The sequence below is a fragment of the Carcharhinus amblyrhynchos genome, chromosome 18 (genome assembly GCF_965287045.1).
Source record: "Carcharhinus amblyrhynchos chromosome 18, sCarAmb.v2.hapA, whole genome shotgun sequence".
Classification (NCBI taxonomy): domain Eukaryota; kingdom Metazoa; phylum Chordata; class Chondrichthyes; order Carcharhiniformes; family Carcharhinidae; genus Carcharhinus; species Carcharhinus amblyrhynchos.
The window spans coordinates 55,720,943-55,734,077 of record NC_137341.1 but is presented as its reverse complement, the minus strand read 5'-3'; the positions used below and the strand labels follow the sequence as shown (position 1 = coordinate 55,734,077).

The following is a 13,135-nucleotide window of genomic DNA, read 5'->3' as shown; positions in this document are numbered from 1 at the left end:
CCACTTCTCTCAACTTAATTGCTGCCTCTGGCCTTTCAGGTTACCTGCCTGACATCAAGTTGTGGATGAGTCATAAATTAAACTGAACACCCAGAACACAGAAGGTGTGGTTTTTGACCCCTGCCAAAAATGCCACTGACTCCATCTCCCTCCTTGGTCACTGAGGCAGAAGCATATCATGCAAAACCTCTTTGATTCTAAACTGGATGACAATCCCAGACTTTCTCCATTACCCATACTGTTTATTTCCAATTCTGACATTTCTTCCTTAACGTTTCTGCTGCAGAAAGTCTCGTCCACCCTTGTGTCACCTCCTGATTCCATTTCACTCATATCTTCCCTTTTGGCCTCCCATCTTGCACCCTCCATTAATCCAGATTTGTCCACAATACAGCCACCTGCAATCTTCCTTGAGCAAAGTCCTACTTGCCAACTGCTCACATTCTCATTGACCTAACAAGGCTTAGTTCCCTGATACATTTCAACCCCCTCATTGTTCTTGCCCATCTCGTCTGCAACATTCTGTGGCTTTGCATATCCTCTTTGATCTTCCAATTGTTGTACACCTGTGCAATTAACCTCATAGTGACAGGCTCTTTGTCACTTGAACCTGCTGTCTGGAACTCCTTCCCTAATTTTCTTTGCCGTTCATGCCTCTCTTTTGGAATGCAATTGTGGAGAATTGAAATTATTTTGTATTTTGTAGGCCTGAAAATGTAGGTATTTAAATATTGAAAGAGCAATTTAAAGATGATTGACACATTAATAATATAATCAGCTTGCTCTAGATTTTGGAGAATGATGGTCGGGGAGATTACCAGGGAGATTGATATCAGAGATAGTATAATTACACGTGTCCTTAATAAGCTCCATACCGATTGCAAAGCACCGTGAATGGTGATGTACATCCCGCGTTGTCACAGCTCCAGTAACCTCTCTCACTTTCAATTCTTTTGGTCTTATTCTGCTTTTCATAGTGTTCAATACAAACAAAAACAGATTAACTGATTATTGATTAGTTAGCTATTTATAGGCCCTTAATATATACACACATTGGTTACTATAGTTGTCTGCATAACAATGACTCCAATTTAAAAGTAGTTAATTGTCTAGGCCTTATCAAGGTTGTAGAGGAGATTCACTGGAGGGGGTACGAGGACAGTTAGATGGTAAGATTAGTAGCAGGGAAGGTTAAAGGGAAATTTAATACACATGTTCAAAATCTTGAAGGGTTTTGATTGACTAAATAAGGAGTCCTTTCATGCAGACTGGAAGGGACAGGTTGAAGGGTATTGCTACAAGAGCCTGAGACCAGATGCTGAGACATTATTTCACGCAATAAATACTGATCTGAAATGGTCTGCATGAAAGGGTGCTGGGAGTAGACATGATAGTAAGTTTCAAAAGCAAATTGGATTGATTTTGAAAGAGCAGGGCAATTGAATTGGGGCAATTGAGTGAGACTAATTGGGTACCTCTTTTACGTACCTAACAAGTAAACAAACTCAAATTAACTTAGGGACAAATTAAAAGGGGCAGCCCCCCAAAAGGAAGGGGGGTGAGATAATTGGGTAATTCTTTTAATATGCTGACATAGGCACCATGGACCTGAATGGTGTTCCTTTGTGCTCCATTATTCTGTGAATTGGAATATGAGTTCAGAAGTAGGCCATCTTGTCCCATGAGATTGTTCTGTGACTCGGTGTGCTGATCACAGCTGATCTGTATCTCAAACTCACCCAGCTGCCTAAGCTCCATATTCTTTATACCCATGTTCAGCAAAAATCCATCTTGGGTTTTAAATGATTACCTGAAAGCTAGCCACATCAATGGGAAAACATTTTTGTAGGAGATCGTTTTAAATTTCTCCCACCCCGTGTGTAATGAAGTGTTTCCTCCAGTGCCCTAGCTCTGATTTTAAGGTTATGTCCCCATGTCTTTGGCTGCCCTGTGGAAAGTTAAGCTGCTGATTCTTTTCAAATTCCTAAAAACTCAATCATCCTCTAGCATTCTATATTCCAGGAAATACATGCCTCCTTTCTGTAATCTGTGCTCAGTCTAACCCCTGGAACTTTGTTAATGTTCTGGTGAATCTAGCTGTGAACAGTGCATGATATTCCTAATGGTCTAATCAGATAGGTTGCAGTGAGACATAGGTAGGATGCAAGACTGGGCAGAGAAGTGGCAGATGGACTTCAACGCGGATAAATGTGCAGTGGTCCATTTTGGCAGGTCCAATGGGATGAAGGAATACAATATCAAGGGTAGGAGTCTTAGCAGTGTAGAGGATCAGAAGGATCTTGGCGCCCGGGTCCATAGGACTCTTAAATCGGCCTCGCAGGTGGAGGATGTGGTCAAGAAGGCGTATGGTGTACTGGCCTTCATTAATCGAGGGATTAAGTTTGGGAGTCGGGAGGTAATGCTGCAACTTTATAAGACCCTTGTCAGACCCCACTTGGAGTACTGTGCGCAGTTCTGGCTGCCTCACTACAGGAAGGATTTGGAAGCTATTGAGAGGGTGCAGTGGAAATTTACAAGGATGTTGCCTGGATTGGGAGGCATGCCTTATGAGGATAGGTTGAGGGAGCTGGGACTCTTCTCCCTCGAGAGACGAAGATTGAGAGGCAACCTGATAGAGGTTTATAAAATGTTGAGAGGTATAGATCGGGTGGATTCTCAGAGGCTATTCCTCAGGGCTGAAATGGTCGCTACGAGAGGACACAGGTTTAAGGTGCTGGGGAGCAAGTGAGATAGAACGTAGAACATAGAACACTACAGCACAAACAGGCCCTTCGGCCCACGAGTTGCGCCGATCACATCAACACCTACCAACCTACAGACCTATCTATAACCCTCAATCTCATTAAACCCCATATACTCATCCAGAAGTCTTTTAAAAGACCCCAGCGAGTTCGCCTCCACCACCACTGACGGCAGCCGATTCCATTCACTCACCACCCTCTGAGTGAAAAACTTACCCCTAACATCACTTCTGAACTTCCCTCCCTGCACCTTAAATCTGTGTCCTCTCGTAGCAACCATTTCAACCCGGGGAAATAGCCTCTGAGAATCCACCCTATCTATTCCTCTCAACATTTTGTAAACTTCTATCAGGTCGCCTCTCAACCTTCGTCTCTCCAGGGAAAAGAGTCCCAGCTCCCTCAACCTAACTTCATAAGGCATGCCTCCCAGTCCAGGCAACATCCTTGTAAATCTCCTCTGTACCCTCTCAATAGCTTCTACATCTTTCCTATAGTGAGGTGACCAGAACTGCGCACAATACTCTAAATGAGGCCTGACAAGGGTCTTATAAAGTTGCAGCATTACCTCCTGACTCCTAAACTCAATCCCTCGATTAATGAAGGCCAGTACACCATACGCCTTCTTGACCACCTCCTCCACCTGCGAGGCCGATTTAAGAGTCCTGTGGACCCAGACCCCAAGATCCTTCTGCTCTTCAACACTACTCAGACTTCTGCCCTTGATAGTGTACTCGTTCAGATGTTAGGGGTAAGTTTTTCACTCAGAGGGTGGTGAGTGAGTGGAATCGGCTGCTGTCTGTGGTGGTAGAGGCAAAATCGCTGGGGTCTTTTAAGAGACTTCTGAATGAGTACGTGGGACTTAATGGGATTGAGAGATATAGATAGTTCTATGGCCTGGTAGGTATGGATATAATTGGCGCAACTTGTGGGCGGAATGATCTACTTGTGCTGTAGTGTTCTATGTTCTATAATCAGATATAACTAGCAATATTTCCTTCCTTTTATGTTCTAGGCCTCTTAAGTTATGAATGCTAACATTCCATTAGCTTTTTTTATACACGACTGCTACATTTTTGAGATCTTGATGCAAAAACCCCAAGTCCAATTGAATCTCTGCTATTTGTAGCTTTTCACCATTTAAATTACTATGACTGACATTCTTTGGGATATTCTGAGATGTGAAAAATGCTATGTAAATGCAAGTTTAGTTGTTTATTCTCGACCCATCCTTACAATTAAACTTTCTGACACCCATCCTAATCTCTCTCTCTAGGATTCGACACCAGCCCCTTTCTTAATCTTATAAATCCCATCTACAAAGCATCTTGGGACATTTTCTGTGTTAAAGACGATGTAAGGATTTGGCTTAAGCCCTGAAGACAGGGGAAAGGAATCTTCAAATGGATACAGGAAGTTTGGTTTTTAGATCTCGTGTGAATCATCTTGTTGTGTCTTCATGGCCCTGCTCCTGAACTAGCTCACGTCCTCCACAGAAAATATTGAAAAATGCCATTGGTACTGGAACTGCAACTTGTGGGCACTTTATTGAATTAATACAGTAGCTAAGTTACATAACTTATCACCAGTGCGGTGGTAGTTATATAGTAGTTCTGATTAATAAACATTTCAGCTGAAATATATTAAAAGTATTATACATATACTATAACAGTAACATGAATTTTAAAGGAATCACTTGTTTGTTTTGCAGGCTTCTGCAGCCCTTAAGAAGATGTATGATGAATATCCTGAACTGTACACTAAGAGCATTGTGTGTTCCTTTGATCCGCTGGTCATCTTCAGGGTACTAAAAGCTTTACAAACTACATCAAAGAAACCTCACTTTGGGTGGCACAGTGGTTAGCACTACTGTCTCTCAGCGCTAGAGACCCAGGTTCAATTCCCAGACTGGGCCACTGTCTGTCTGGAGTCTGCATGTTCTCCCCATGTCTGCATGGGTTTCCTCCAGGTGCTCTGGTTTCCTCCTATAGTCCAAAAGATATGCTGGTTAGGTGCATTGGCCATGCTAAATTGCCACATGCACCAGAATGTGGCAACCAGGGGATTTTCATAGTAACTTCATTGCAGTGTTAATGTAAGCCTACTTATGATAATAAATAAACTTCAAAATTCATTTTTGTTCCATTATTCTGCTTTGAAGTTAAAGAGTATTAATTAAGCAAAACTGTTTTTTTGGGTCAGAATAGAATTGGTATTTGGTGTGCTGGTAGATTTTACATTTGAGATAAATGAAAATGTTTAATTTTGTATTTATTTCATTCTTGCACCATTGAAGATGAAACAAGTTGACAAGAATGTCGTGACTGCTCTCACTCATCGACCTTGGAGGCTGAGTTTCTATGGGACTGGTAAACCGAGGTTTCACGACTATAAGCAGTACTGGTACATGTTGCTGGATATCATTTTGGACTGGTCTCTCCATGCTTTTCTGTGGAAATTCTTTGGTATTTCTGCATTTCTAATGCAGAAGAATTTCATATCAATGTAAGTTGCAAACCTTAGTCCAGTTCTTGGATTTTGGAAACTGTTTGGATTTGAATAAAATACCCTTCCTGGATTAAATTCAGCAATATCTTTTACCCAAATTAAGTTGCCAGGCGCAATGTTTGGAATAAGTTTGGTCATGAATTTTGACTTGGCTCTTAAAACATAAAACGAGCCTTGATTTAGGGAAAATATGTATTAAATTGGTGGTTTTAGAAACATTCAAGTAGGTGATGGAAAATTCATCCTAGTGGAAAAGAAGTTTCTTTTGAAATTGTGAGGAAGTGATATTGATGGACCGGGGTTTTACTCTGGTTGTGGCACTTGTTCTGTGAAAATCCTGGCTAGCAAGAGAGCGGTGATGAGATTTTTGCACAGGAAGCTTCACAGTAAGGGTTTGCCAAACATCCTGTAGAAATTGCCCCCAAAGTGTGACAGGAAGCTTGTTGAGCTTGGGAAAAATACTCCTTCTGCTCCTGGCCCATAAATATTCCTGGATCTATTCCTCCTTTTAGCTATAGGAATTCTTAGGGCCTAGGAATCCCGAACTCAATTTAACAGTGCTGTAAAGGTTAAGGTTTGCGGCCTACTTTAAAAGCTTCAGCAAATATCTTGCCTGAGAGCAGGTTGGCTATGTAATGCACCCCTGTTTAAAACTGAAAATGGGTAACTTTCTCCAACCCTCCATTCTTGTGGGAAGGGATGAATACTACCTGCTGGATACCTTAATGCCTCAGTGAAAACATCTATTCCGCAATCTTGATGGACACAAATATCCTCAAAATATCTCCAAGTCTTGCTCTGATTGCTCTGCATGAAAGTAGTTTCCTGTGACATTGTTATTGGTGTTCGTTGTTCAGAGTTTAGTAACAGGAAAAGATCTGCAGCAAAAGTTCTTTAATAGTTCGATTATAATCTATACAGAGTGATCCCAACTGTCTGTCTCTTCCTGTCAGATGAGTATAGTTTATCATCACTGATCAGGTTCTTCAACATTGCAAAATATCCAGTGTTCCAGTCAACTGAAAAAAGATCTGGGAATCATACAAGTGTCAGAGTACAGAAAGCAGACCTTTAATATAAAACTCTCACGTTTTGTTTCTCTGTTGTTTCTGGTGCAGTTCACAGTTGTAGTTTTGGGAAGTGGTGAATGAATTCCGTTATAAATTGAGAAATGGACCAGATGAAATTATCTTAGGACAGATTTGTTGGTATATGTGGTGTAGATCATTGATAATGACCAAAATGCTACTGTCAGGTCGGGGGAGAGTGAGAGTACCAATAGCTTCAGTTACAGCTCTGTGGTATATGATGTATATGATGTAGATCATTGATAAATACCATTGTGCTTCTGTGGTGTGGGAGAGAGAGATTTGGGGTTGGACAGAGAGGGGACATGTCCCATTTTCTTCATGCTGTGCCATTTTTCTTTTGATTTATGTCCAACATGGTGATATTTGAAAGCTCTGTGGGATCATCGGGCCACTCAGCCTGTTCTTGTGTATGAAGTACTATCCTTTGATTTTACTCCCAGCATTACAACCTGTGTCTTTTTGTTGCACTTTAAGTGCACCCAACAGCACCTGATCGTGTCTCACTATCGGCTTCGACCACAACATCATTAGGGGTTTGTTTTTACAATCACCTGGAGTTTGATGCAAAGAATCTCTGTGTCATTAACCAGTCTATCCCACTGGAATAAGTAAATGTTGGTCAATTATCAACAGTGTTCCCGTATTGGATTACTAAGCCTGTTGCAGAGTTGAAGCTGTTACAGTATTTCATAACCCCCTCCCAGTTCTACCCTATCCTTCTCCCCCTGTTGCCATGGTCAGACAATTAGATGATGCGAACATTAAAATTATGGTGCAGCAGCCTGTCTGTTAGTGTACAGCAGAACTTATATTTATGTAGCACCTTTAGAGTAATGAAGCTTCCAAGCTGTGTCAAAAGAATATTGAGTGTAGCCTCTGCATAGAACTGTGAAATTGAGGAAGAGCTACTGCAAGCTATGTTTAGGAGAAGGAAAATTTGTTTTTAAAAAGTGATGTTTATACTAAGCTCTCTGATTTTCATTTTGCACAGGGACTACGTTCGTTTTTGGGCTGAAAGAGGGATCGAAGTGGTTGCTTGGACTGTAAATTATTCCGATGAAAAACGATACTATGAAAAGATCCTCCATTGTATTTACATTACTGACACCCTTATTGAATAGGGTTCATCTTCCTAACTCATCTCCTCACATTTCTGTATAGACTCTCATTAGTTCTAAATAGCGTGTGATATTAAATAAAAATGTACCCGTCTCTCCAATTTTTTTTGTATTTTGATATTAGGGAAGGTAACTAATTTTTAATTTGGTAAAATCCATTAATAATGTAAATAATTGTGCAGTTATATGAGCAGCATTATATTGGCATTAAATAAATGCAGCAAAATACTGAAATAGTGGACCTTTGGCACGTTGGAGAATGCATTCTGGACAGTTGGCACTTGCTTCCAATCTGGGAGGAAACTGTCCTTTTTATTTATGAATAAAACATGTCTAATGCTGCAAATGTTAAGTATGTGTTAAATAAATTCACACCAGTTGAAGTTATTCTTTGTTTTCACTGCTCTTTTCAATGCTACTCTGTACACTTCCTAGATTCCTGGATTCTTCTGTCATCCAGACTGCTGCTATCTTAGCTGGAACTAAGATTCTCCTTCTCTGACTCTGCTTTGCTACTCAACTGTTTTAAGGTAACTGTTTTTACCCCACAGCCCTTCTCCCTTCACCTGTTGCTGGTTTCTCAGCTTCGAATCCTATGTGGAAATTCACTTTGAGGCTGGATTCTGGATCTTATACTGACTTCCACAATCACCACTGTTTTCTACAGAGAACATTCTTGTCTGAGAGGTCATTTTGACTGCCCTGTCTGAAGGGTCATTTTCATTCCAGTATTTGACCTGTTTCAGAATCTAAAATGCCTTCCTCACCAGGAATTTTTCACTTTAAGTTAAGGCAGTTCCAATCTTTGCCTACTGTTCCACCCTGTTCTGGATTCAACTCCATTGCTGCCCCTTTCCTCGTGCTTTTCATTCGTATTGACTCTGTCCGTCCCTCTGCTGATGCGCTGGATTTATTGGCACACAATAATAATCAGAAAGGTCGTTATTCAGCTGTGCTGAACCACGCGACCAACCTTCCTGGCTCGTAATTGACATTTGACATTTCATCAATTCTTTTTCCCCCTTTTGATAAAGTCACTTCCAAATACGTTTTGAAGTTCTCAGCTGTAATCTTTCTCCCTCCGTTGTGTTCCTACATTTGCAGCTGTCTAATCACTTGCTCTACTGAGTGCCCTGCAACATCAACCATAACAACCTGCTGGACAGCTCCGTCATTCATTGTTAGATCTGGCAGGATTCTTCCCAACAAAAACTGCTCGTTACACCATGATCGTTTTGAAAAGTACCAACTGTCTTAAAGAACGCCTCCCCACCTCCACCTTTCTTCCCCCTATACTCTCACTTGAACTCGATCGAGAGCAAAGAGGTCATGGATGTCTTTGTCACCAAGGCTAAAACTATCTGCACTGTGCTGCATTCTCTCATTCCCCAAGTCGCTGAAACCGAGCTTCCCCTTGCCCCTGCCCTGAACCTGCCTCTTTCTCTTTTTGTTTTATTTCTGGTCAGAACAATCTCCGAGCTCCATTTCCCCATGAAATCCATTTCTCGTTTTCGCAACCCAATTTGACTTAAATTGGTGACCATCTGATTTTCTTGGTGGCTTGCCATGCCACACACTTTCAAAATATCATTGAGGACCCAGCCCAACCTCCCTAGCACCATACTCTTCCAACGGACTGTCGTTCTGTCTCCCTGTTTCTGCTCAACCTCTTCAGACTCTGATGCAGTTGTTCATGTCACCCTACATCAATGCTTTTCCTTTGTTGTACAATGGAAGCGAGTTGCCCTTTTGCCTCGATCCTGTTGGAGCTAGATTTTCTCCCTGTGCCAGGACCTGTACTTGATCAACACCCTGCACTCTGCAAGATTGTCTAAAGATTTGATGCCAGGTTTGAGATGCAGTGCTGACAGCGAGCTGGCTCTTAGCACCACCTCTTAACCTAGCCGTGTGCCCTCAAACTGCTCACTCCTTTTCCAGCTGCTATGACCAGTAAACACTGGAAATGACCCTGACTCCAGCTTTCCTGTCGCAAACTTCTGAACCACCCGCCTTTAAGAGCTTCTCTCCAACCTACTTTGATCCTCAAATGTCTCCCTTACGTTGTGCCAATGTTTGATTTGGATTTTGTGAAGCATTCTGTGATGTTCTCCTATGTTAAAAGGTGCTATATGAATGTAAGCTGTTGTTGAATTTTATAAAATAATTCACATATCTTGATGCAGAACTCAGTAACAAATCTTCTTGGTGTTGTGAGGTATGCTAAAGGTCAACTTCTGAGTTGAGAGCAATTATTCCCGGAATTTGATAAGAAAATGATATCCGTGTGAAGATATGGCAGTATCTTTTTCAAAGTAGATGTGAAATTATAAAACATGGTCGATAAATATTCAGAAGGTAAAAGTAGTTTTATTATTTGTATATAAGAATCAAGAAGCCGTATTTTTTTTAAATATTCTTTTCCCCCTTATCTTAATTGCACACTTATCACAAACCCATGTACTAACTGAAAGGCTGTTTAGGATTTCTACTAAGGAGGTAGAGAGAACGGGACTTGATGTGTATAGAGGCATCAGCATAGTTAATCTCAACACCGGCAAAGGATAACTATCAGAGCCATGTGTCAGTGTTGGACCCAGACTCAGTCACTAGAATGGATTTTAATCCAGTGAGTTTTGGAGGACAGGTGGGGAGGCATTTAAGATTAATTTTAAAAATTAAATTTAAAATCCTATTCAGCCATTGCTGCATGAATTATTCTAACCGCTATTTTAGCTTGACTGCAGTTAGTTTGATGAGGTGCCCACTGGAAGCAGGTAGGAACCTCAGTTTGAGGTCCTATTATATCTTGTTTTAACCTGCTTGAGCAGGGGAGCTGTTCTGACACTTTGGGCAGGTCCTGTGTGTAAATGAAATGTTTCCATTTTGGGGCAGGAGCTGTCCTCAAGGACCCGTACAGAAAGTTGCTGCCTACCTTCCCACGTGACTTGTTTGGGAGTGAGCCAGTCTTTGATGTTGTTTATCCTCTTCTGATTTCAGACAAGCCCTTTGATTGAAGCTCAGGATTTTGAATACTCTGGCATCAAACATTAGTCCCCCCAAACTCAGATTGCACCATTGGTCTGAAACCTGAATTAACTTCAAGCTCAGTGGTTGCTGCCTTGCTCATGTCTCAGTTTCATATTTCACACTGTCACAAGATGCTGATTTCTGTCTCAACACCACATTCCTTTAAGTTACTCAATTGTCATATCTTCAAAAGGGAAAAAAGTGAACTTTTGCACTATTTGCCAGTGATCAGCTTTCAAAATGATGAAATATAGCACTATTACATTGCACTAAAGTTTATCCATGTGTCCACCCATTCACATGGCAATTTCAAAGAGTGTTGTTGCCACAACCAAATACCTCCAAATTATTTTAATGAGAAACAAATAGAACCGGGTGGTTGGTAATGACGTGGATAACACTATATTTACACTTTCAGACTGCTACCAGAATGGAATATACAGACAATTAGTTGCTACCTTCTTAGAAACATTGTTTTACAGTGAACTTTCCTTTTGATTCCCCAAGTTAGTCTAAAACATTCGTGCAAAGCAGTATTGCTGACTGACCTTGTTATGTAACAATGTCTGCTGAGTTTGGTTGAGTGCTATTAATAGTCTATTTCGCAATATGTAGTTTTTTTGTTGACTTTGCAAATGAGATCAAGCCTTGGAGGAGGAGCTCTGCCTACTCCAATCAGCTTAGATCATATAGATCAAGCCCAAGGAGGTGAGAGTCCTGTCTTGTCAGCTTGGATCGGGAATGTCCCAACTTGTTGAGACTGAATTGGATTTGATTGGATTGAATTGAAATAAAAACAAAAAAACACATTCTCTGGTTAAGTTTTCAATGTCTGGTGTAAACATACCAAGTACATATTCTCTGCTCTGTATGTTTTCTACCTAATGTCAGAAGTAGTTGGGAAGTCGAGGTGTCTCTTTTAAACGGTGAAGCACTCTTACAGTATTTAATCAGAAATTTGAAAGCTTTCAGGATAGTTACAGTTTTTGTATTATCCTTGATAGTAAACTTGATGAAAACTAAATGAATGAATCATTAGCCACAAACACTTGATTTGGTACTTGTCCTATTTTGTAACATTCCTGCTGCAATGTGACTCACTGGGAGAAGAAAGAATCTATGCAATTTTCCAGTGTTTTAAAAGATTTCCTCAGGGTTTAGTTTCACAAACTCACATTTCTTAAAACAAGCACAGAGAATGTATCTGGTTTCACTGCGAACTAAATTAATGTATTTTGTTAGTTTATGAGCAAATTGTAGCTCTTTGAATAGTTGCCTGGTTCTGTTTATTAACTCTTGATATTATTGTACAAGATAATTTATTGTGAAGCCAGTTATTCCGGGTACTTAATCTGTTAATTTACAGAATGTGGAATGAAGATGTTGTCCAATTGTTTCAATAAATGGAAGGTTTATGAAAATTTTATTGAATACTGAATTTCTTTGAGGGAAAATGTCTTGGAACGTGCTCATTGAGAAGCCTCATGAAGGAACCTTCTGATTTCTATAGAGCTTAACAAATTGTATTATTATGTTTGTAAGTGATGAAATGGTACTGCCAAAACCTCTGTGCCTCTACCTTGTTTTCCTCCTTGTAATCCCTCCTTAAAACTCATTGCAATGACCAATTGATCATCTGACCTAATATTACCTATGTGACTCTGTCACATTTTGGTAGATAATTATTATGCAAAGACACTTCAGGACATTCTGGTAGGTTAAAGGTGCAATATAAACATGAGTTGCTGTATCCAGATATAGAGTAAATGTTATGCTCCCTCAGCTGTGAGCCTGTATTAGGAAATTGGACATACACTGACTAGCAGGGTGTGGTTTTACATTGCTCTTACAGTCACATTGGACTGTAACTTCCTAGCTTCAGTGTTGGATTTGTAGAGTGGGGGGGTGGGGGTAGGAATTCCCAAAGATGGGCCAAATCTCTCCCAGAACTTCCTTGGTGAGTATTTGCAATGCAATTGTCCAGAAGTGCTGACTTCCCCTGGGTAATCGTGCTGGACTGGGAACTATCTGACAAAAGTGATTTGACTGACTGACTTGGTTCTGCCAAGGTTACTCTAATAGTTACTCAGATAAAGTTAGAAAAAATAAAACATCTTCTTGGACACTGACCTTCTCTCTAACCTGTCAATTTCTTGGCTTTACAGCAGCAAGTGCTGTACAGATAGGGCATGCTCTTGAATCTGATGCAGCCTGTCTATGCTGGGGCCAGCGGGAGTTGTTTAGGTGCAGGTTCCCAGCAGCTCCAGCCATTGGAGATTTCAGCAGTTTTCCAGAACAGGGAAAGTTAGTTAGTTATTAGTGCCACAAGTAGGCTTACATTAACACTGCAATGAAGTTATTGTGAAAATCCCCCAGTCCCCACATTCCCACACCTGTTTGAGTACACTGAGGGAGAATTTAGCATGGTCAATGCACCCTAACCAGCATGCCTTTCAGACCATGGGAGGAAACCCATGCAGACATGGGGAGAACATGTAAACTCCACACACACAATGACCCAAGCCAGGAATCAAATCCAAGTCCCTGCTAACCACTGTGCCATCCAGAAAGTGTTGTAATTCCAGTGGCTATCTCTTTCTGAAGTTAGAAGTTGTGACCCATTGCAAACTGC

The 13,135-nt window shown here is 40.8% G+C and overlaps 2 protein-coding genes across 3 annotated transcripts in view; one reads left to right on the top strand and one right to left on the bottom strand.

Moving 5' to 3' along the window:
- The window catches only part of ccp110 (centriolar coiled-coil protein 110), a 114,281-nt gene extending 113,388 nt beyond the window's left edge, over positions 1–893 (bottom strand). The window contains exon 1 of the mRNA XM_080207056.1: positions 876–893. The gene's annotated coding sequence lies outside the window, so the exon portion shown is untranslated. The remainder of the gene's footprint in view (positions 1–875) is intronic.
- gde1 (glycerophosphodiester phosphodiesterase 1) overlaps positions 1–11,924 on the top strand; it is a 35,891-nt gene extending 23,967 nt beyond the window's left edge. The window contains exons 4-7 of one of the 2 annotated variants that reach the window (XR_013888927.1): positions 4,471–4,563; positions 5,056–5,264; positions 7,350–8,006; positions 10,474–11,924. Coding sequence is in view for 1 of the 2 variants with exons in the window: in XM_080207059.1 (XP_080063185.1) it covers positions 4,471–4,563; positions 5,056–5,264; positions 7,350–7,479 (432 nt within the window). In the remaining variant the exon portion in view is untranslated. Of the gene's footprint in view, positions 1–4,470; positions 4,564–5,055; positions 5,265–7,349 lie in introns of both variants that reach the window. The other variant, XM_080207059.1, reaches the window with a different exon arrangement.
- The last annotated feature ends 1,211 nt before the right edge of the window (positions 11,925–13,135 follow it).